Source organism: Columba livia, chromosome 1 (genome assembly GCF_036013475.1).
Source record: "Columba livia isolate bColLiv1 breed racing homer chromosome 1, bColLiv1.pat.W.v2, whole genome shotgun sequence".
Classification (NCBI taxonomy): Eukaryota; Metazoa; Chordata; class Aves; order Columbiformes; family Columbidae; genus Columba; species Columba livia.
This window is the reverse complement of record NC_088602.1, coordinates 139162394-139183196: the sequence shown is the minus strand read 5'-3', so window position 1 is coordinate 139183196 and position 20803 is coordinate 139162394. Positions and strand designations below refer to the sequence as shown.

Genomic DNA, 20803 nt, shown 5'->3' with positions numbered 1-20803 from the left:
TTCTCAGAACTAGTAATTAAAATGTTGAGGTGTGAGTACACTCATGTGAAGCTGCTGAACATCAGGCAATAACAAAAAATTGTGAATAATAAGTGTGCAAGTAGTTAACTCACATGGTTCTGAATCCCCTTCAAATTGGTTAAAGGAGGATGGGAACAATTTTAAAACCTATGGACCTGGCTGATAATTTTTAGAAAGACCAAGTCACCCTTCACAGGTCAGGGGAGACCACCTACATCTAAAAAAAGCTCGGTCTCAAAGTGTTAGTTCCAGCAGCTTTAATCTTTTCCCTGCTACCTGTTTATGCCAGCATTCAGTTGATTATGGTGATTTGTAATTTAGTATTTCACAATATGTGATTATGCAACCCATGCTCTTCTGCCTCCCATCTCCCCCCTGCCTAACAGGGTGTTTATGGTTCTGCTTTTTCTGCTGGGGCAATATCGCTGAGGAAATCCAGCAAAAGCAGTTTACTAGTCTACAAACCCTTCAAAGTCTGACACTCAGACTTTGATGCAGCCGCTGCGTTCATGAAAACCTTATGGTACTTAGAAATAGAGAATGCCTTAACCCTGCACCAGGTCTAGAGCCATTCCTTTGCTTCTGAGGGACAAGAAGGTTGACAGAACCCACTCTTCCATCCGTGCTCATTGCTGCAAATGTCAGACTAGGGTTTGGTTTGAAAATGAGTGATAGATGTGGCATCATGGAGCACAAAGAGTTATTATTCATGTTTCCTTCTCAGCAAGAATTCTGAATTATGTGCCTCCTGGTAAGTACCTCCATGGTTGGCCCACCCAGCACATAAGGAGATCATCAGCATTAGGCGATTGTTCACAGTAGTCATTTCTTAGTTTTTAAAGGTAAGGGAAAAAACACTTATTTCATGAACTGCCAAAGTAATTCAATTTGATATATAATCTGATGTTTTCTCTTCAGCGTTAGGAATTTGTTTTTTACAATGGAAAAACCATCTGTGTGTTTTCCCTGGAACTGGAGTCAACAGCATTACCGTTTGCAGGTAAGAATGCCCTGAGTGCCCACCAGTTCAGGTAGGGCTCCAAAACTGGCATTGACTATAATTTAAGCAAAATATTTTGTATGTCATCAGTTACGTAAGGTAGTAAACCAAAATCAAAGACTTTTACTTAGTGGCGCTGTCTGAGCAAGCAAATTCTATTCAAATATTTGAAGCCTCCACAGACTTCCAGAGATGATCAATTTCTTCTCTCAGTAAAGGTCATAATGTTCCTAATGGTAACACCCACTGAACTGATGATTATGAATATTTATGCTTATTGTAATACTTATTCAGGATGCTCAGATGCAAGGAAGATTTTCTAAATTAGTATGATGCCTTAAAAAAAAATTAGCAGCATACTGCCCTAACAGAAACTTGGGCAAGTACATCAATGATTACTTCAAACAATGTAAATTCTTCCTCTACCTCTTTACTCATCTTGTGAAGCCTTTGGTTCTTGTGTGCTGCTCCTCCTGTATTTCCCACAGGGCAGTTATGGGTGTTTACACTGTCATGTACTGTAACTTGTGCAGCAGTGCGGAGGTTTGTAATCTGGCATCATCTGCTCAATATCCAAGGCAGTTTGTTGCTTTTCTCCAGCTAAACTTCAGGTGTCCATCTGTCTTACGACCTTTCTATGAAGCAAGTATTTTACCAAAACAAGCTGTTTACCAAGCCCGGAGTCTGTACTCATTCACAGCTTCAAATGTCATGTCATATGTAAAGCTGCTTTACTCAAAATTACTCGGCTGGCTGTTGCTCTTCATTTGCCTTCCAGTTTTGTCTTCTTAGCAGATTGGTTACAGTAGGTAACGTGTCCTGTCAGTATATTGTTTGGATCATGATTAAAATTTGTCGTCTTCACTATTTTTCTAGTACTGACATGTACGTAGCCTTTAGCTTTATACCTGGTGGGATTTTCAGATGAATGAGTTCTGATTTCTGTACGACTTGGTTGCTGTAACTTGTCTGCTATGAGGAGAGTTTTCCTGCTGGATTAGGAGACTGATTTTGAGCAATGCAGACTGTTCTTGGAGTGATGCATTTTCTTAGGCTGGATGTTCAGGACTTCCTGTCTTCTGCGTTGTTGCTTTTGCCCCTTCCTGTTGTACAAATGCTGAAATCTTTGGCGATTAGCAAAGCATTAAGCATTAGAAGTCCTAGACTGCGCCAGTCTGAAATGAATAAGCAGCTTTGCTTTCTTTTCATTATGGCTGCCAAAAGCTAGGGAGATTCTGCAAGCCGTGCTGGCTGTGTTTTTAAGAGGGAAGACATGTCCAAAATGTGCCATAATGCCAACATCTGAAGTGCATTAAGCTTTTTGTGGTTTTTCTTTTTTCTACTGGGCAGTTTAGGTAGAAATGTGATTGTTGATAGCAACTCCAACCTTAAAACAACAACACAGGCTTGTGGTTTTCCCAGTCATTGTAACTGGGAGGTGCTGATGGGGAGAACGTAGAGATAGTTTTTGCTAACCAATAACTGTATCCTCACACAAGCAATTCCCACCTGTGGGCATAAAGTGAATAGATAGCTCCACAACTATGGACAGAATTAAGGTTGTGCTAAAGAGCACAACAGTGGCCAGCAGCAGAAAGTGCAGTGACGGTCTCAGCGGTCCCTGGCGCACTGGAAAGCTGATCTACACTGTTCGTGACCTAATCTGTATTGATTTTAATCTTGTTTTTTGCCAAACAGTCACAAACCACTGAAGACTCACTTTGTGGCCTGGCTTTAGGCTAGTGCTTTTAGGCTAGGTCTAAAATAAGTTCTACATATGCCATCGGGCAAACCCAGCTAACTTTTTGCTCTTAAATCTTCTAATATTCAAGCGGAGGGATTTTTGCATCTCTACAGCCATTCTCTTAGCATGTAAGAAATATTTTGGTGTTGTTTTTTCTCTTTAGTCAAAGGCAGCGCTACCTCCTCCTCCTGAGCTGATTCAGCTCACCGACCTTGCAAGAAGAAAGCGTTTTGGCTGAAGAAAGGCTTTTTGCTGAAGGGGCTCTGAGCAGTGAGGCAGGTTTCAAAGCCGGCCTGAGGAAGGGACAGGGCAGGACGCTGCTCCGCAGGATTTTCTAGGCAGGAGTTCACCTGCAAGCAACTGATTCGTAAAATCCATTTTATTAACACAGTGTTTTACAGTCAAAGTGAAACACACAAGACACTTATCTCCCATTCATTTATTCACATTTTCCATGGATTTTTGTACAATTCCTCAATGTATTAAAACTAATGAAGACATTGTTACATGACAAGTTATGTGAAACTTAAATATCCACTGAAGAATCCAGAACGGTTTGAAATCTATTAACAATAAACAAATCGTCACATTCAGCATTTTCATTGGATTTATACTAGCTCATGCCACTTCAAATGGTTTAATGTCAGTTAATTTCTGCACACAGGCACCAGCTACAAAATTTTAGCAAATGCAAATAAGTTAAGGCATCAGAAAGAAAGTCTTTAAGGACATTTTAAATGTTACAGTGCTGCAAAGGGAGCTGAACTGAAATTCTTAATAGCAAAGCGTACCTCCTAATTGGTTTATGTTCTACAACATGTTCATTTGAACTTTAAATTTAATTTAAGCCTTCACATCCATCAACCAGAAGGGATTATAGGAACACACTCTTATGCTCCTAAATAGATTATTTTAAGTACAGTACAAAAAAACCCTGCATATAGTAATTTAATATTTTAAAATAAAATTCAAACCAACTGTAATAATCTCCCTTACAGATGATTCTGTTAATTAAAATAAGCAGAGACCTTGATTTTTTTCTATTTGTGGGAGGTGAGAGGGAAAGATTTCTAAGCAGCTGACATTTCAAAATTAAAGCAGAAGGAAGAATGCATGATCCATGAGATCCTCCACCACCTATGGAGACCTAAAACAGGAGGCATTCACTCAAATTAGGGAGGAAACTTGCATCTTTAGCATCAGGTATCTGATATCCAGCTGTTAAATATACTAAATATCTACATAGATACAGGAATGTCTCACTGAGTTGGAATTCTGATCAGAATTCCTTCCCTGTATAGCATGTGCCACTTTGTTAGGAAGGCATTAGTATATTGATTTCTATGCCCTCCACTAACTTTTGCTTTTAAGTCATTTTAGGCCTTTATTTCTGTATCATAATCTCTGGTTTTTTTTACAGGATTTATGTAGTTTAATATTTCTTAACTAGAAACTGACTTGAAGCATCATCAAAATGTGTTTTTATAGAAGTACTGAAGAAGGGTTGTGCTTTATAACTGAACACTGAGTGAAAGGTGTATGACTGACTTATCCTGCTTTAGTCCAGGTAATTGCAGGGTCACTATGCATGATGTTGATTAAAAAACTCTTGATTTGCAGTAAAATTCCTCCCTGTTCTTTCAGTGGCAACTTTCCCCATGTAAAACGTTTAAAATCGTTATGGTTTTGGCTATATTAAGATTCCGACTACATACCTTCCCCTAGGCTTTACTGATAGATATGTACGTTGCTAAAGAATAAGGTGTCTTCTCTTAAGTGTTTCCCACAGCTAACAGAAGATATTATTTGCTACCACGGATATTGAGATCTATTTTTTCCAACATAATTTATTATTATTCTACTTAATTTTCCTTGCATTCTGTGCTCTCCCTCAGACTGTCCACCCTTGCAAACATGCCAGAGAGGCACCGGCCATTGTTCAGTTTCGGCAGCTTTGGAATTGGGCCAGATACGTGCATGCGAAACCCCAAGGCCGCCTCACTTCGCCCGCAAATCATAAGGATACGTAGGACGTTCCATTTGTTTCTCGCTTGTTTAAGTTAGCTGGTCCACATTTCGATGGATGAAGAACAGGCTACATGTCCATGAGCTTTGGGAAGTAAACACACACAGACCCGAGACCACCGATACAATCTGTACAGAGTTGCCCTTTGAGCGGGATGCGTAACAAATCTGCTTCCCACATCCAGCGCTCTGGTCTATAAACCTTTCTGCGCAGAGACACGTGTAAGACACCACACTCAAAAGACAAAATGCAAAATTAACTGAGCCCTTGGGCATTAAACCTGAGCCTGTATTAATAATAAACTTTCCGGCAACGTTCTGCTTTTCATTCATACAGAGTTAACGTGCAAGCCTTCAGCTTTTGGCTTCCAATTTCTCTATTAGCAAGCCTTTTTATTTTAAAAGCACATTATTTTGAGGAAAGTAATGTCACTTAGTTTTAATGTTTTAAGTACTGAGCCAGATGCACAAATAAAAAGGCACCAGTTTATATTTCAAATAATATTTGAAATCCTAGCTAAGCTTCCTTTACACTTGTTAAAAATGCAATTCCTGTGACCTCAGTGTAGTTGATATGTGAGCAAAGGCCTTTGTTTTAGAACTTTGGTCAAGGGGGCTATAGATCATATAAAGTTTTCCCTCCTTTTAGTTAAGAGGGAATAAAAAAAGGCCATAACCTGAATTGTGCAGTCAATGAGGACTAAAGGCAGCCGTTTGTCCCCCCCTAGAGAGCAGTGGGAAGCAGGTGAGATGTGCTGCATCTCATCAAATGGTGCTACTGTTTTTCCCCCACCCACAGGACACCACTACTGTGGATTTCCAGGTTGCTTGTGATTTTTTTTTTAAAGAATGGGATTTTCTTCTGTGCCACATTAGCCAGAGACAGGTTGGTGTGTTTTCATTCTCCAGAGCTGGTCTGTGTGACAGATCACACAGCAGTTCAAGTTTAATATTAACATCCAGCTCTTGGACAGTTTCCAGAGCTTGAAGTGAAGCAGAAAAAGACACAATAGGAAAGGTGTTTCCAGCAAACAAGATCTGAAAAAAGATTAAATAACCAAACAAGGTCTGATAAAGTTGAGATGGAAACTGAGACCACAATGATGTTCTGATCCACAAATTATTGCCAAATGGTTAATTTTAACACAGCTGAAAACTAACTTGTAGATTAACCCAGTGCTCCCTACTTTTGTAAGAGAAAGCTTGTCCTAAAGCTGCAAACTACTGCTTTACTTAATGTAACGCAGTAAAGCACTGTAGTTTTAGCACACGGGAAAAATGATTACTGACACACACAGACACATTTATGCACGTATTCTTGGTAATGGCCAGAGGCAATATAAAGATCTATAAAAATCCTGAAATTTGTTTGTGAAAAGAGACATCTTCAGAAAAGTACTAGGAGCACGACAAGTACAACATTTACAATTCTGCCTCTGCTGGGTTTCAGTTTTAGCCCAAGGGAGGAGGGAGGAATACCTGGGAGGGACCATAATGGAAGTGCAACCCTTGGCCTCGGGCTTGGCAGCAGTCAGCAAATGCCAGCTGTGGTTGTGGTCCAGGTTAAACAGTCTTCCAGTTTTCTGCTTGTACTATTGCACATCATTAGCCTGTTGCTACAGTAAGAACCGAACTGACAGTTCTTCTCTAAGAAACACTACTGTCAACAAGACTACGCAAGCAAATTTTCTTTTAAGTATCTGGAGATGCAGTCTCTGAGTCCCAAAAGCACACGAGTCTGTCAGAGTTAAACCACAGTACAATATATCATTGTTGCTGCAGTACATTGTTGTCACCGACAGCCTGAAAAGTCTCATCAGAATATGACAGACCACTTAAAATTAAAAATCTGGAGTCTAGAAACAGTTTCAACAGTTCAACATCCTCCCTTCTTCAAACAGGAAGTTGTTGCATTGCACTGCAGTCTGTGAGGAAGCTCTGGTACCATTTTTTGTACTCTTGATTTCAGTCCCTTCGATCAAATCGACCAGTGTTAAAAACATACGCTTTAGTTTACATCAGTGTGCTTTATCCAGAAGAGGTTCTGCATTTAGACAGTGAAAAATGAGGGAGCACAGTCCAACACTTGTGTTCTGTTAAAGCTTTTATTAGCTAGTTTAGCTTTTCCTCACAGAATTTTTCCATAATTCCTCTAACAGTTCTTAATATCAGAGTTAAGTGTTCAAGTGAAGATACGGAAGAAGAAAAGAGCAGCAGCAGTTTGGCAATAATTCTTCAGATCACAGACTGCAACTTATTTAAGCCTCCTTTTTCTCCAGTAAGATTTTGTGCAACTCATCTGCATCCTCACTTGTTTTCACCCTTATTAACATAGTGACAGGAACAGCTGGATTCTTCTCATCAATAGGTGGATTAGGAACACAGACTATAAGAACATTGTTTTTTCCGGTTCTTGTACACGGCATCTTAGGTGGAATTAGAACATTCAACAGTATGTTTCCTGCATATGAGGAAAAAAATTAAGATTAGCAATTTTTCACCTTTTATCATAATACCAGTTATGTTAGTATACTTAATAAAGAGGAATTTAAGTTTGTGTTTGGAAGGAAGGCAATTCACTGATGTCATATATACTTGTGTCTTATTCTTCCCTAAGCATGTACTCATGGCCACTGTTCTTACAGATTTATTTCCTCATTAGGAACGAGGAAATCTCTGACACTACTGTGTCTTCCTTTTTTAATGGAAGCAGTTTAAACAATATCAGATTATAGTAGGGGACACACAAGAAAAAAAGAAGGGGACATGGGAGAAGCAGCAAATGAGGACACAAGTCACAGAGCTTAGTTTATGCTTATGCAAGTTACTCATTCTGACCATCAAGCACAGCTCATAAGCAGAAGCAAAATGTTAGCTTGAACACACAGACCTGTCAGTCTAAAACTGACAAACTACAGTAGAATAAGTACTTTGCATCCTCAAGTTGTACAACACATCTGATGTGGTCTACCTCTGGGTTACTAACAATAGCTCTATGTCAAGTTGTTAAATTATGTAGGGAATTTGAGAGCTTCAGTACTACTGATCTATTAAAACAGTTGCAAACAAACTCAAATTTGCTTCCACGAAGATGCACCCATTTTGTAAACCTGGTAAACAGTTCAGAACATGGCAGTAGTATTTAAGGAAAAGTCTGTCTTCACCTTCCTTTCCAGTTCAGTTTTTCAACACAGTGAGATGTTAGGAAAGGATTATGGCACCGTGTGAGACAGCAAAAAGGAAAGTGTGCATCGCTATGATTGCAGTGGCTTCTAGAAACCAATGCTTGGAAACAAGACACAAATGCCTTGGTGTACTCCTCAGGTCTTTCATAACCATATTTATTCCATTTTATGGAACTGAATCTCACATGCAAGTTCATTGAAATTAGGTATTGAAGTGTAGCAAAGCTTCCCAACAATGAGTGTAAAAACACTGATTTGCACAGTTAGAGAGTGTAAACACTCTTCAGCCAGAATATTACACCTTAAAATCTTTAATACATCAGGTCCCTCTAGCTTCCAAAAGCAAAGAAATGGTTGGGGTTTTTTTCTCTTTAATTAGCTGTATGTGCTAATGTTCATTTCAGAAGATACTCTGAAGTTTCTCTAATACTGTACTCTCAACCTACCATTTGTGATCCAACTGAAGGTAGCTAAAACACAGTGCAACAGCTGGACTTGAGCATGCATTTTAAGACCAATGCATCTAGCAAAATCCTGCATGCCCGATCTATACAGTGATAGTGCACTCAGAGTACAATGGATGTCTACCCACACAGCCAACTATTTACACATTCAGGATGAACTGCAGATAAATGACAGTTGGCCTCAGCAGAAAGTTTGTTCCCCTTCATCACAGCTTACACACAAATATTTCATTGTGGATCTTAAGCCATGCTTCAAAGCCACTCAACAGTTCAGGGATGGAGAAAAGCTATTAGAAAAAGGCAGCGGGGGGAGGAATACCCAAACATACACCACAACTTTATACTTCCTTGCACTGCTTCATGTGCACTCTTTGGTAATCTCATTAGGGGCATCCAATTGCTTGTTCAGTACTTGAAATTATAAAAAACAAACAAACAAAAAGGTAGAAAGGTTTTCATACTTGTCTGTTATGCTGTGTAACCGAAAAAAGAAAAATCCTAATGCTTAGCATGGAATTTCACTTCAAGACTTGCTACTAGAAGAAATCTATTTACCTAAATTGGTGTCTGCTCGGACTAGGAGCTGAGTTTTTTCATTTCCTGCTGGTTTTAAATGTAATGTTCCTACACCTTTTTCTTTAAATTCATTATCCTTTTTGTAGAAAAGTTTGCACCTGTGGAAAAAAAAAAAAACAGAAAACACAACCTGGTTTGTGAAGGTAAGTAAAGATTAAATACAAAGATATCTCACAAATATACACACACACATATATATACATGTATACATCTGACTCACAGTAAGCCAATACTTTAATAATAAGCAGGAGCTAACATGCTGTGAGTAGCATAAGTCTTTATTCTTATTGACCTTGATTGTTTCATATGGTAACAGATCGTGCTTCCAGTTCACAAAGAGGAATTTACTTATTTCTTTCAGTACTAAAATAACAAACTCATTACTTTCAAGGAAAAGTAAAATGCACAGCAACCTGTACTCAGGGTCTATAATGAGTAATAACTGTAAGCTACTGTTTAAAACCACTAATTACAAAACCATAAGAATTTGCTGTATAATATATTGTTATAATATTACTTTTAAGTAAAATTTAAAGGCATTTTTTTAAGTGAAGCTCCAATAAACCTAACACCATTCTTCATAAATTAGCACATACCTTGTCTCAAATAAAGCAAATGACTTTTTGTAGAAGGACAAATACTGTGCCAAGTGTTAAGCGAACATGTAATTATTTGGACTACTGAGCATGCTTTGAAAAACTGCTTCTAGTAGAGGGAGTCTCATTCTGAACTTAAAAGTACAACTTGTTCACTCCTTCATACAACAATCAGCATTTTCCAGCTGAAGAGTCTTTAGGCTACGCAAATAGCTGAACACCTGACTGATTTTTTAGAAGTACAGTACGTTATTTCTGTGGTACAAGCCCTACAGTTTAAACTTAATAAACCTGATAAATGCAGAAATATCTTCATTTGTAAAAGAAAAAAAAAAAAAAAAAAAACAAAAATATCACAGGTAGAACACAAACTAGTTATCAGTGCTGTGTCCAAGCTACAAGAATTTTGGGAAGATCTTACACACTTTTGTCTGTGATTAACTTTTTTACAAGTGGAACTTCATATTCTATATGGTTTCCTAGCAAGCTTTATAAACTAGGAAGTCAAGAACTTATACATCATTAGTTACGCAGGGCAGTGGTGAAAAATAGCAATACGCAGCTATGAATTTTAGTCATTATTATTCTATTCACTATTCCAAGTTGAAGTCACTTACTTCTTTGAGTAGAAAGCATCATCCTCTTTTATTTCATTAACAATGACTTTTGGTGGCTCTTCTTCCTCCTCTTCTCCTCCTTTAAATAAAAAGTTTTAATACATTCTATATGTTAATGTTGTGTTGTAATGTAAATCTGGAAGGTATTTTTGGCATTGTATTAGAACTAGCTTATGGATGCTGTATTTGCCATAGACACATACAGCCTGTCAATAATTGCCAAAATACATTTAAATCAATGTGGGCTCTAAAGCAGCTTCAGCTACAGACAAATATCTGTCTTCTCATTCAACCACACCCCTGAGGCAACTTTACACTCATCTTCAGTTTAAATGGGATGGCAATATCCAACCACCACCGAACAATCAAAATAAAAAAAAAAATCAAAAGCTTAACAAGTCAAACTTAAGTCAAAACCTTCTACTGGGGAGAAGAGTTGTAACATTTCAAAGAATAGTCTCCACAAACGGGCTCAAGTGAAGCACAATATAATAATGCCTCCAACAGCCAAGTTTGATTTGGGGACAGGGTCATTAGTTGCAGGCGTGAGAGACAAGAGACAGTGGCAGGATTATGCCGTTCCAGTCCCTCAACTGCTGGGATTTCTATCAGTTTACTGTATCCAGTTTAGGCAAATCGCAGAGTAAAACTGTCAGGTAGCGTGCAACATTATTTGCCTTACAATCATTAAGTAGGTTGTATGAAACTGTTCTATATCTCCTGCATTTTGCTGAGAGGATCTCTATTGGGAAAAGCAGAAGGACCGAAATGCCCTGCAGACTCAAAGATGAAAAAAACGGTTGCTTTAAATGTCATCAAGCCTTGTGTTCAGCTGAAGAATTGTATTCTATTACAGAAAGTATAAACCTGACAGAAATACATAGGTTTTGATAACCATATGCTTTTAGTGTTACTTAAACAGTATGCAAGACTGACATATTTCCAGACTAGTGGTAGAGCTTTGCACTTGCAAATTCAAGAACAATTATGATCTAGTTCAACTTAGTATTATTTCACCTTTGCAGTATTCTTAAGCCACATACATTCACAGCTTACTGTTAAAATCATCACTTTAAATAGAATTTACCTTTATCATCATTACTGCCACTTTCTGTCTGAGCTTCCAATATATTGGTGGATACTGCAGAGGCAGGTTTAGTCTGGTTTGCATCTTTTCCAAAGAAACCTGAATTCCCAGGAGAAAATGAGAAACTACTAAGTGTTCCTGAACCAATGGAACCCAAGACAGAACTGTCGACACTCTTGCCAAAATTAAAAGAGACAGTTGATGTAGCTCCTAATGATGGGTCTTTTTTTTCAGGTGCAGCTTCAGGTTTTTTGTCCGAGGTATCATCAGTTTTGTTGTTGCTGAACAAAAATGTTGTTCCTTGCTGCAGCTTTGAATTCCCAAACGTAGAAACTGTTGACTGAGAGCCAGGTGTCTTGTTGCTTTCGTTTTCAGAGCCACTATCGCTACTGCTTCCATGTTGCTGTTCAATATTTGCTAAATACTTCTCATAGTCTCTAAAGATGGGTGTCAGGTCACATAGTGGGTTTGTGTTTACATGCTTAACTATCCAGTCACGCACAGAACAGTTTAAAGCCGCCAACTGCTTGTGGTAAACACTAGAGCTACAAACTTTACTCTGAGCGTAGCCAGATGAGGACGGTTGACTGCCACCATTAGCTTTTGGGCTTGCAGCCGTTTTATCAGTAAATGCAGTAGTAGTGGGACCATTGGACATTGTGGATCCTATTAGAAGAAAAACACAGTTTAGAACAGAGGTATTAAACTGATTTTCACCGGGGGCCACATGAGCCTCGTGGTCATCTTCAAAGGACCGAATGTAATTTTAGGACTGTACAAATGTAACTACTCCTACATTTATACAGTCGTAAAATTACATTTGGCCCTTTGAAGGTGACCGCAAGGCTGATGTGGCCCCCGGTGAAAATCAGTTTGACACCCCTGGTTTAGAACTTTTTTTCCAGAAAGCACAGTTCTCATAAAAACCTAAACTAAATGTTCTCAGTATCGCTCATTCTTGCTCAGTTATGTACCCTCTTTTATCACAACACTGTGTACTAGATACAAATAAACAGACAATGCTGTGAAAGTCATCTAAGCACACTAAGTTTAGAAAAGTTAGTTCAGGGATAGACAAAGGAGATGGAGCACACAGTTGTATTAAAAAAAATAGAAAGAAATTGTACAGAATAATGTTTAGTAAAATAAATTTTTGTATTTTACCAAAACCCTCAAAATCTTAAGTTTTACCAAGCTGTAACAGTTATTAAGACAAAATACTCAGTTATCTCTTGCTACTTGTGCTTTAAAAAAAAAAATCCCTGAACACACTAGCCCATGATTTTGCACATTTTTGAATGGCATCTGTTTAAAACCATAATAAGCAAGTCAAGAAAAATCCTCATTAAATAATTAAGTTTCGCCCAATTTAGTTAAGCTCACTGAAATTAAGTTACTCTAGATTTCAGACTCCACCATATTTCTACTCTGGGTCATGCTGACTCTAAAACAGTGGCATGCTTAACATTTCTGCACCTCCAGCATAAAGGGATAGAATTAATATTCTTCAGGGACTACCAAAGCAAGAGACTAGAGTTAGAACTGCCAAAATATTTCAAGTGTCTTGAAATGTAGGCATAAATGTAACAGATAAAATTCTAGTAAGGCCGTTTGCAATATAAGATGTACCCGGAATAATGTTATGACTTTAGTTATGCAGAATATATGTAGCAAGAACTGCAAAAACTACTAGAACAAGACCTTAAAAACCAACCAAACCAAAAAAACCACTAATAAAACAACAAAGAAACCCAAAACAAAACCAAAAAAAACACCCACGCACAAGGAAACTGCAGTCCTACTAAAGGGATATTTTCCATTAGCATTTTTTTAATTATATTAAGGTAATTGGGACAATTATTTAACTGGAACATGTCATCAGGTGTTTTATACTGTTTAGAGGGTGTCTTATGCCAATGTGTTCCATCCCCATTTTTTGACCTCTAATATTAGACCAAATATGAATTTAGTTTCCACCTCTTAAAACAGAATGCATTTGATAACTTGTCCCTCCAGCAGTCTAAAATCTAAAGAGGAATAAAGTCTTAAAAACAGAACTATAGGGCGTTTTTAATTTATTTTTCACTATTACATTAACCCTACACATTTTATGGCTGAATTTGTTGATAAATATGTATGCTTATTTAAAACTTACCAAATGCTGATTGTGCTTCCGAAGTGGTCTTCAAACTGCTGAAAGAAGGAGTGCTAGAGACACTACTGCTTCCATTCAACAGCCCTTCTAAAGGCTTTATACCTGCACCATTACCAAATCCGCTGAAGCCACCTCCTCCTTTTCCAGAAGGCAATATAAAGCCTTTAAATCCTTTAAAAGCTCCTCCACTTTCAGACTGGGGAGAGACCAAATAAAGACAGACAACCAGTTACATACACCTCCACAAAAATCTTATTCCCACTTAATATTCCACTTAGTTTACCCTGGTTCAGCATGTCATTCTGTGTATTATTCTAAGTCAGCTATGTAAACAAAATTAATAGCTTCCTTATGACACATATTGCTGCTATTTTTAAAGGACTCAGACGTTTAGTATGAAAATAAACTAGATCTAGGAAGTGGATACATAAAACTTACTCAGAGCAGCGGATGTGTTTAACTACCTATTTAGACATTCATAGCATCTTGTTTTCTTCAAATAATTACTTAGCAATATGTAATTGCAGGCTTATTTTCAGCAACTTCTAGCACTTACAACCACAATTAGAGTCTAATACTTCAAGCCACTCATCAAAACAGCATACTTTGGTAGTCACCTATGCAAAGTTTAAGTGATTTACCAGAAGTATTCCAATAGAACTGACAGGAGAAGCAAAGATAGACTGTACTTGATAAACTCATATGTATGGTTTCTTTCTTGCATCACCTTTTCCCAGTACAATCTTTTAATTAACCAAACCTTTTGCCACATTTGTGGCTAATACTACTATAGGCAAAAATGGGATAGGACAGCTTCCTCATTTCCATTGCTTGGACAGCAGAAGGCAAATCAAAAGCATGGGAGAGAAGTGTCTACCTCCTAATTGTGTCTAGTCCCATTCAAGCCAAAAATCAATTTGAGTGACAGGTAAAGTTTCTGTCCCATTTCTAACATGGGGCATGGACTGCTGAAAGAATGTTTCATGGAAAGATATAAGACAAAGGATCTGTCAGGGATTTTTGAAAGGACTACAGTTTTGATGGACTGGGTTAGTGCTTTCACAGGAACTAAACCTGTTACAAAAGCCAACTTCCTTTCAATTTGCAATTTGTTATTGCAAAAAGCAGGTGGCACCAAAGCCTCATGGGGGGTGGGGGGAAGTTGCAGCATTCCTAACAAAAGACATCTTTTTCATTCTCAGTTCAGCTTAGTATTTTGCCTTTTAGTTATTTAGCCTCTGAGACATCCCCAACCCACCAGCATAGGTAACTAGTAACTTTTGATTTTCAGGCTTCCACCTCTGCAAAGAATGAAACTGAAACGGTTTGCATGCTGTTTTACCCATTTGTAGATGACACCGTATGTGAAACACTCCGCATTTATACTTCAAAAATACACATTTCCCTTCACCCAGTCAGTACTAGTATTACCCATTTCTCATTCTCACCTTATTCTTGCTATGGAGCAGTAAGTGAAAATTAATTTGTGTGTATGAGCTGACTAGTTGCATATACCTTCTAAATGTTAGCTTTGTGCGATATTATTACAAGCCCAAATAAGAAAAAAAATGAACACTGATGTCATATTTTGCAGCTGAGTCAAACTACAACATTAACGCCCAGTGATTACATTACCTCTGATCCAACATTTCGGCGCTTGGCTTTTTTAATAGCTCTGTTCTTCAGGACTTCCTCGCTAGCAACTGAGAATGTTCCCACCTTTAAGAAGTAGTTATAGAATCATTAGTGAAATTTTCAGAATGTCATAAAGTCTCAGAATCTCATAAAGTCACCATAGTCTAAAGAGATGGCTGAGATAAGTTTTTGAACACAACTGTAGCACTTCCCCCTAACAAATAAGAGGAGAAGTTAAAAAAACAAAACCAAACCACCACACACACAGAGAGCACAGTACTGCGATTAGCCTGCCAGCTACTTGACCTTAAGTTGATACTTTCAAAACTCTGTCTTTCTGGTTCTGCATTATATTTTCCATCATGCAATCTCAATTTCATTACGACAAATAGATGAAGAATTTTTTTTTAACAAAGCTGTACGATATCTTTGCTGAAAGTAATCTGTCAGTATTGCACTGTTACAAAAAAGCTTCAGCTTGGAGAAGGTATAGAGATGTATAACCTAAGTCAACCTCCTGCAGTCTGCTGTAGTTCAAGTATTAGAAAAAGCTAATGACTAACTACTACTATGACTAACTAATAAAAAAGGAAACTAAGTTTTCTTAAATTCAGATCTCTGGAAGAGTACCATCAGTTTTCTTTCTCACATTTTATAGGCCTAAACATTTAATACTTTCAGTAGCACAGAGGCTAGCACAGTTTGTTTAGGGATTATACATGAGCCGTAAGTAAGTAAGAGACACTAAACAGGAAAATCTCATTTTACTATTAGATGAAATTTATCATTTGACTGTTGGCTTAATTCCTTTGGCTGTGTAGGGACATCCAGCTAAGCACTTCAAATTAACATACTTCTGAAATTAACTATTACTGACCTTTAAGAAAAAAAGACACAAGACATGATGAAAATTTAGCTCAAGAAATCAAAACCACTTTTCTTGTGAACTCAATAAATACCCATCACACATCTGAAGAGTTCAAAAGCATTATGCATCTTGGCAAGCCTGGGGTTCACTTTAGAAATGTAAAATTCCTTTTCCCTGAGCTGCTCATGTCATTTTAACTATTAAAAGCTGCTTTGCCATATGGTCTGCATATACTGGAAGCTTTATTAAAAAAAAAAAAAAAAAAAAAAAATCACATACATAGAATTATCTTTAACTGCTACACTTCTAACCAGTTTTACTGTAGATTTCACCCACAACATAAATATCACACGTAAATAAGTACCCTACTACCTGCAGTGGTGCGGGGGGAATCTAATGTATAACTTACCTCCTCAGCCTCATCCTCCTGATCCCAGTTTCTGTCAGTCAGTTCCTTCTCTGCAATTCTCTTTGCCATTTTTCCTCACCTGCGTGGGGGGAAAAAAAAAAACCTATTCAATGAAATTCTAAGCAACAGTAATCTGCAATTTGTATTACTTAGAACAAGTAACGGGAATCAGAGTTTGTATAGAAGTAGGTCAAAATTGGAATGACAGTTGAAAATGAAATTGCTAACAAACATTGCAGCAACAATCAACAGCACTTGAAATAAAAGTTATTGTGATAAGCCACATTTGACCTTAAATTTAAACAACAGAAACACACAGTTCAATTATGGCATACGTTTTCTTTAGTAGCAATGCTGGCTAGAGAAATTCCTTTCAGTTTCATAACCCATATCCCTGATCAACACTTACTCTGAAGGGCTACAAAAAAGAAAACACAGAAAAAAGTTCTAGTTAAAACATTTCATGTTCCACTCCATCTTGCCTCAAGATACCCATGCAAGCAGCAAGATAAAAGTAACCTGGTTTACAGCATCTAAAATAAATACTGATGAGGACCTACTAAAGCAACAGGACAAAAAGCTTGGGTAAGACTCAAGACAATGCTCTACTACAAGAAAATACAGGATTGGCAGAATGTTACTAATTAGAAATCTGAAAAATTCTATTAAAAATAAATTGGATCATTTTTTCTCCAAAGGACACATAAAGCGTATAATGGATTTTAGAGCAATTACTGTGAGAAGCCATCATCATTTAGCCAGTTATCTCTGCAATGTAAAGGAAAATCAACTCTGAAGAAGGAATGTCTGTAATAGGTCTGAGTTCAAATTTACTAAAGTACAACTTATCAGCTGTGTGCAAAAACAAGGAACAAATCCAGCTATGCTAGTTGGTATCCGAAAGACTTGGCAAGCAATCACATTGCTCAGATTTTATATGAAAAAGTTTTTTTATTACGATTATATCAACTGCCACTAACTATGAAAACTCTTCAAAGAAAATATGTCAGTTTGTAGCAATTTAAGTCTTGAGCAAGCACAAGAATTAAAATGCTTAAAAAACCTTGAGTTTGTGATTCAGACCAGATTAAAAAATTCCACAAATAGTTGAATTTCAGAGCTGTAAATTATAATGATACATGATTACAGCACATCTTGCTTAACCAATTAAATATTTTTAAACAGAACAGTAAATCCAGCTGCACAGTGGTCTTGCAGAGATCACAAGCCAAAGGCATGAATTTTGGTTTGCCACACTTCAAAAACGCAGTCAAGTTATTAGGATCTTTTGGAAGTACAGTGCCAACAGACTGGTTTATGTAAATGCTTTAAAATGGCACAGACCACACCATCCTGAAAGTAGAGGCCCTTCCATCCCCTGCATGATTCTCAGCAGACTGGCGAACTATTTAAATCTAACGCATTGGAAATAAAAAATAAAAATACTTATTTAAAAGTCATATTGGCTTCCCAGCTGAGTTTCCCACAAGGGTATACAAACACTTGCAACCAGAAGACGACAAGATTGCATCTCTTTGGCAGCAGCCACAGCTCAAAGGCTAGCAGGACCTAGAATTACACCACTGAATTCCACAGCAGATCAAATTACCACTATTAACACAGCCACTGAAGCATGACAAACACATTAACTAGAAAGCCTGTTCTCCACTAATAGAAGAGGGGTAAACCTGTTGGCCTTGGCTCCAGGTTCCTTACATCTACCCATGTTTACACGATTTCTCTATGTCAATAGTGAAAACGGAGCAGACAACAGAATCTTAAATAAGCAAAGACACTGCCAAGAGAATCCTAGACGTGTTTTCCAACCTGTGAAACAAGAAGCAACACAAAACCATCTCTATCTAAAATTCACAACCCTCAAGAAGTTTTTTGTAGCAAATAGTCGGAAGAGGTTGAGATGGGAGCATTTTGAGAAACAGCTCTTTATATTAAAAACAAACACACAACTACAACAAAAACAAACCCACAATATAGACGTTTTGTTGAACTACAAAAATTCACCTAGTAACTACAGGTTACAGCAGTTTGGAAACAAGATTTAGTTTTAACACGACAACACCCCTCTACCGGAAGGCTACAAAACTCGCACTGTCGGAGCACCCAACCTTAAACCCAGGCAGCGTAAGAAGCCCCTGGCATCTCATTCATCACACTTGCGAGACCGAGGGCACTCAGCACCGCAGACACTGCTGGGGTCCCGGGCTGTGTCCCAGAGCCCCCAGGCCCGGGGGCTGAGCCACGTTCCTCCTTCCCCGGGCAGACCTTCGGTTTCGGCGGAGGCTCTTTCGGTTTAACATAAGAGTCCCGCTTGCTTCCTGTTCAAAGGCCTCCGAAGTTCCTCTTTCCCCTCTTCGCCACCCCCCCCAATTACAGGGGGGCTTAGTGCTTTTAAAACATCGGGACGCGTTTCGACTGCCGCCCCGCTGCAGCTCAGCCAAAACGCGATCACCCCCCCCCCCCCCGCCCCGCAGCACAGCGAACCGGGTCCTACAGAGCCGGGAGGCTGCCAGGGTGAATTCCCTCCCTGCTCGGCATCCCCTCTGCCCCAGCCCCACCGGTGAGATCTGCGGCCAGGCCAGGCCAGGCCACCCCTCCTCCTTACCCCCATTGACACCCAAGCGCTCCCCCCAGGGAAGGCGAAGGCCGCCGTGGGGTGGGGAGGCCCGCAGGGAGACACGCACGCACGGGCAGGCGTCCCGGAGGAGACACCAGCTCGCCAGGAGCAGGACGATCTCCCTCCGGGGACACCGGCACGTCCGCCCGCTCTAAGCAGCGCACCCGGGCCGACTGGCGGGCTGGGCCCTCCCCCGCGGCGTGTCCCGCACTCCCCTCCCACCCCGCGCACATAGAAGGCACCAGTGCGGGCGATCCCGGGAGCGCAGAGGGGAGCGCAGGTACTCACCCCCGCGGGGCGCCCCCTCTTGTGCGCGGGGCCGGGCGGGCGGCTCTCCCCGCGGCGCCGGGCTGCGGGGCCGAGGCTGCGGCTGCGGCTGTGGCGGGCGGGAGGCGGAGTCTGGTCGCAGGCTGCCCGGGCCCGGAACCCGCTCACCATCCCCCAGCCAGGCCCTCCGCCCGCACTGTACCTCCGCGGCTTCGCCGGCGTCGCTCAGCCCGCCGTCACGCCGCCGCCGCTCTATCCCTCCTGGGAGACGGGGGATATATTGTTTTCAAGAAGCGGGAGGCACTGTCCACCGCCGTCCCCGCGGCCGCCTCCTCCGCGCATGCGCCCCGCTCCTCCCGCGGCCGGCGCGCCGGGGTGGGCAGGGGGAGGGCAGAGGGGCGGAACCGGCGGCCCCGCCTCCGGTGGCTGGGGCGCGGATCACGTGGCCGCCGCGGCCCAATGGGCGGGCTCATTCTGCCGACGGCCGGCGGGGCTGCGCATGCTCACTGAGGGAGTGCACGCGCTCGCGCCGGCCGTTCGAATTGTGGTCACGTGGCCGGCGCCTTCATTCCCTCCCCCTTCCGGTGTCGGCCCGTGTTGGGGCGGCGGGGCCGGGGCCGCGGGGAACGGGGGCTGCGATGCTCCTGGGCCCGAGATGAGGCCGCGCACGGCGGTGGAGGGGTGTCCACAACAGACGTGGTCGGATGGTGCGGCGCCGCCTGCCATAGCTGCACCCGCCGCCTTGCCCGGCTGGGCGCAGCTGCCGCTGACTCATGCAGGGCCGGCTCCGGCCTGGCTGGCGGCGGGAGGAGCGGTTGTTTGCCAGGCTCTGTGCCTGACTGACCTATGGAGCCTTGGCCCGCTGGTGGCCTCGCTATTGGCTTTTTCTTCCAGCGGTGTAGTAGACAGAATCATAGAATGTTAGCGATTGGAAGAGACCTTGAAAGATCATCCAGTCCAATCCCCCTGCTGGAGCAGGAACACCCAGATGAGGTTACACAGGAATGTGTCCAGGCGGGTTTTGAATGTCTCCAGAGAAGGAGACTCCACAACCTCCCTGGGCAGCCTGTTCCAGTGCTCTGGCACCCTCACTGAGAAGAAGTTTCTTCTCAAATTTAAATGGAGCCTCCTGTGTTCCAGTTTATACCCGTTACCCTTGTGTTACCATTGGTTGTCACCAGGAAGAGCCTGGCTCCATCCTTGTGACACTCACCTTTTATATATATTTATAAGCATTAATGAGGTCACCCTTCAGTCTCCTCCAAGCCAAAGAGACCCAGCTCCCTCAGCCTTTCCTCATAAGGGAGATGCTCTACTCTCTTCATCATCTTTGTGGCTCTGGCTGGACTCTCACAAGCAGTTCCTTGTCCTTCTTAAACTCGATGGGATTAGTGCTAGTGTGAAGCAACTGGAGAGAAAGTAACGGCCTCAGGTTGAAAACAGTGGCTCCTAAACACTTTTCTGTCATGTGCTACAATCAGGTACCACCTTAGAACTCTAACAGTATAAATTAAGGCAA

General features: G+C 40.7%; 1 protein-coding gene and 1 long non-coding RNA gene across 6 annotated transcripts in view; one reads left to right on the top strand and one right to left on the bottom strand.

The window, feature by feature from the left end:
• Positions 1-3189: 3189 nt before the first annotated feature.
• Positions 3190-19662, bottom strand: NUP50 (nucleoporin 50). 4 transcript variants are annotated; one of them, XM_065033025.1, is made up of 9 exons: positions 19306-19660; positions 16383-16461; positions 15106-15189; positions 13471-13666; positions 11316-11981; positions 10229-10307; positions 8995-9113; positions 8769-8850; positions 7204-7251 (listed from the first exon to the last, which is right to left on the bottom strand). In XM_065033025.1, the coding sequence occupies exons 2-8, from the start codon at positions 16449-16451 to the stop codon at positions 8798-8800; spliced, it is 1266 nt and encodes a 421-aa protein (XP_064889097.1). In that variant the 5' UTR covers positions 16452-16461; positions 19306-19660; the 3' UTR covers positions 7204-7251; positions 8769-8797. The 4 variants fall into 4 exon arrangements, with proteins under 4 accessions (XP_064889080.1, XP_064889071.1, XP_013224846.2 ...); XM_065033008.1 differs by lacking the exon at positions 8769-8850 and having other exon boundaries at positions 3190-7251; positions 19487-19662; XM_065032999.1 differs by lacking the exon at positions 8769-8850 and having other exon boundaries at positions 3190-7251; positions 19306-19656.
• LOC110364028 (uncharacterized) overlaps positions 19147-20803 on the top strand; it is a 31274-nt gene continuing 29617 nt past the window's right edge. The window contains exon 1 of one of the 2 annotated variants that reach the window (XR_010466705.1): positions 19147-19297. This is a non-coding gene — a long non-coding RNA (uncharacterized LOC110364028). The remainder of the gene's footprint in view (positions 19298-20803) is intronic. The other variant, XR_010466703.1, reaches the window with a different exon arrangement.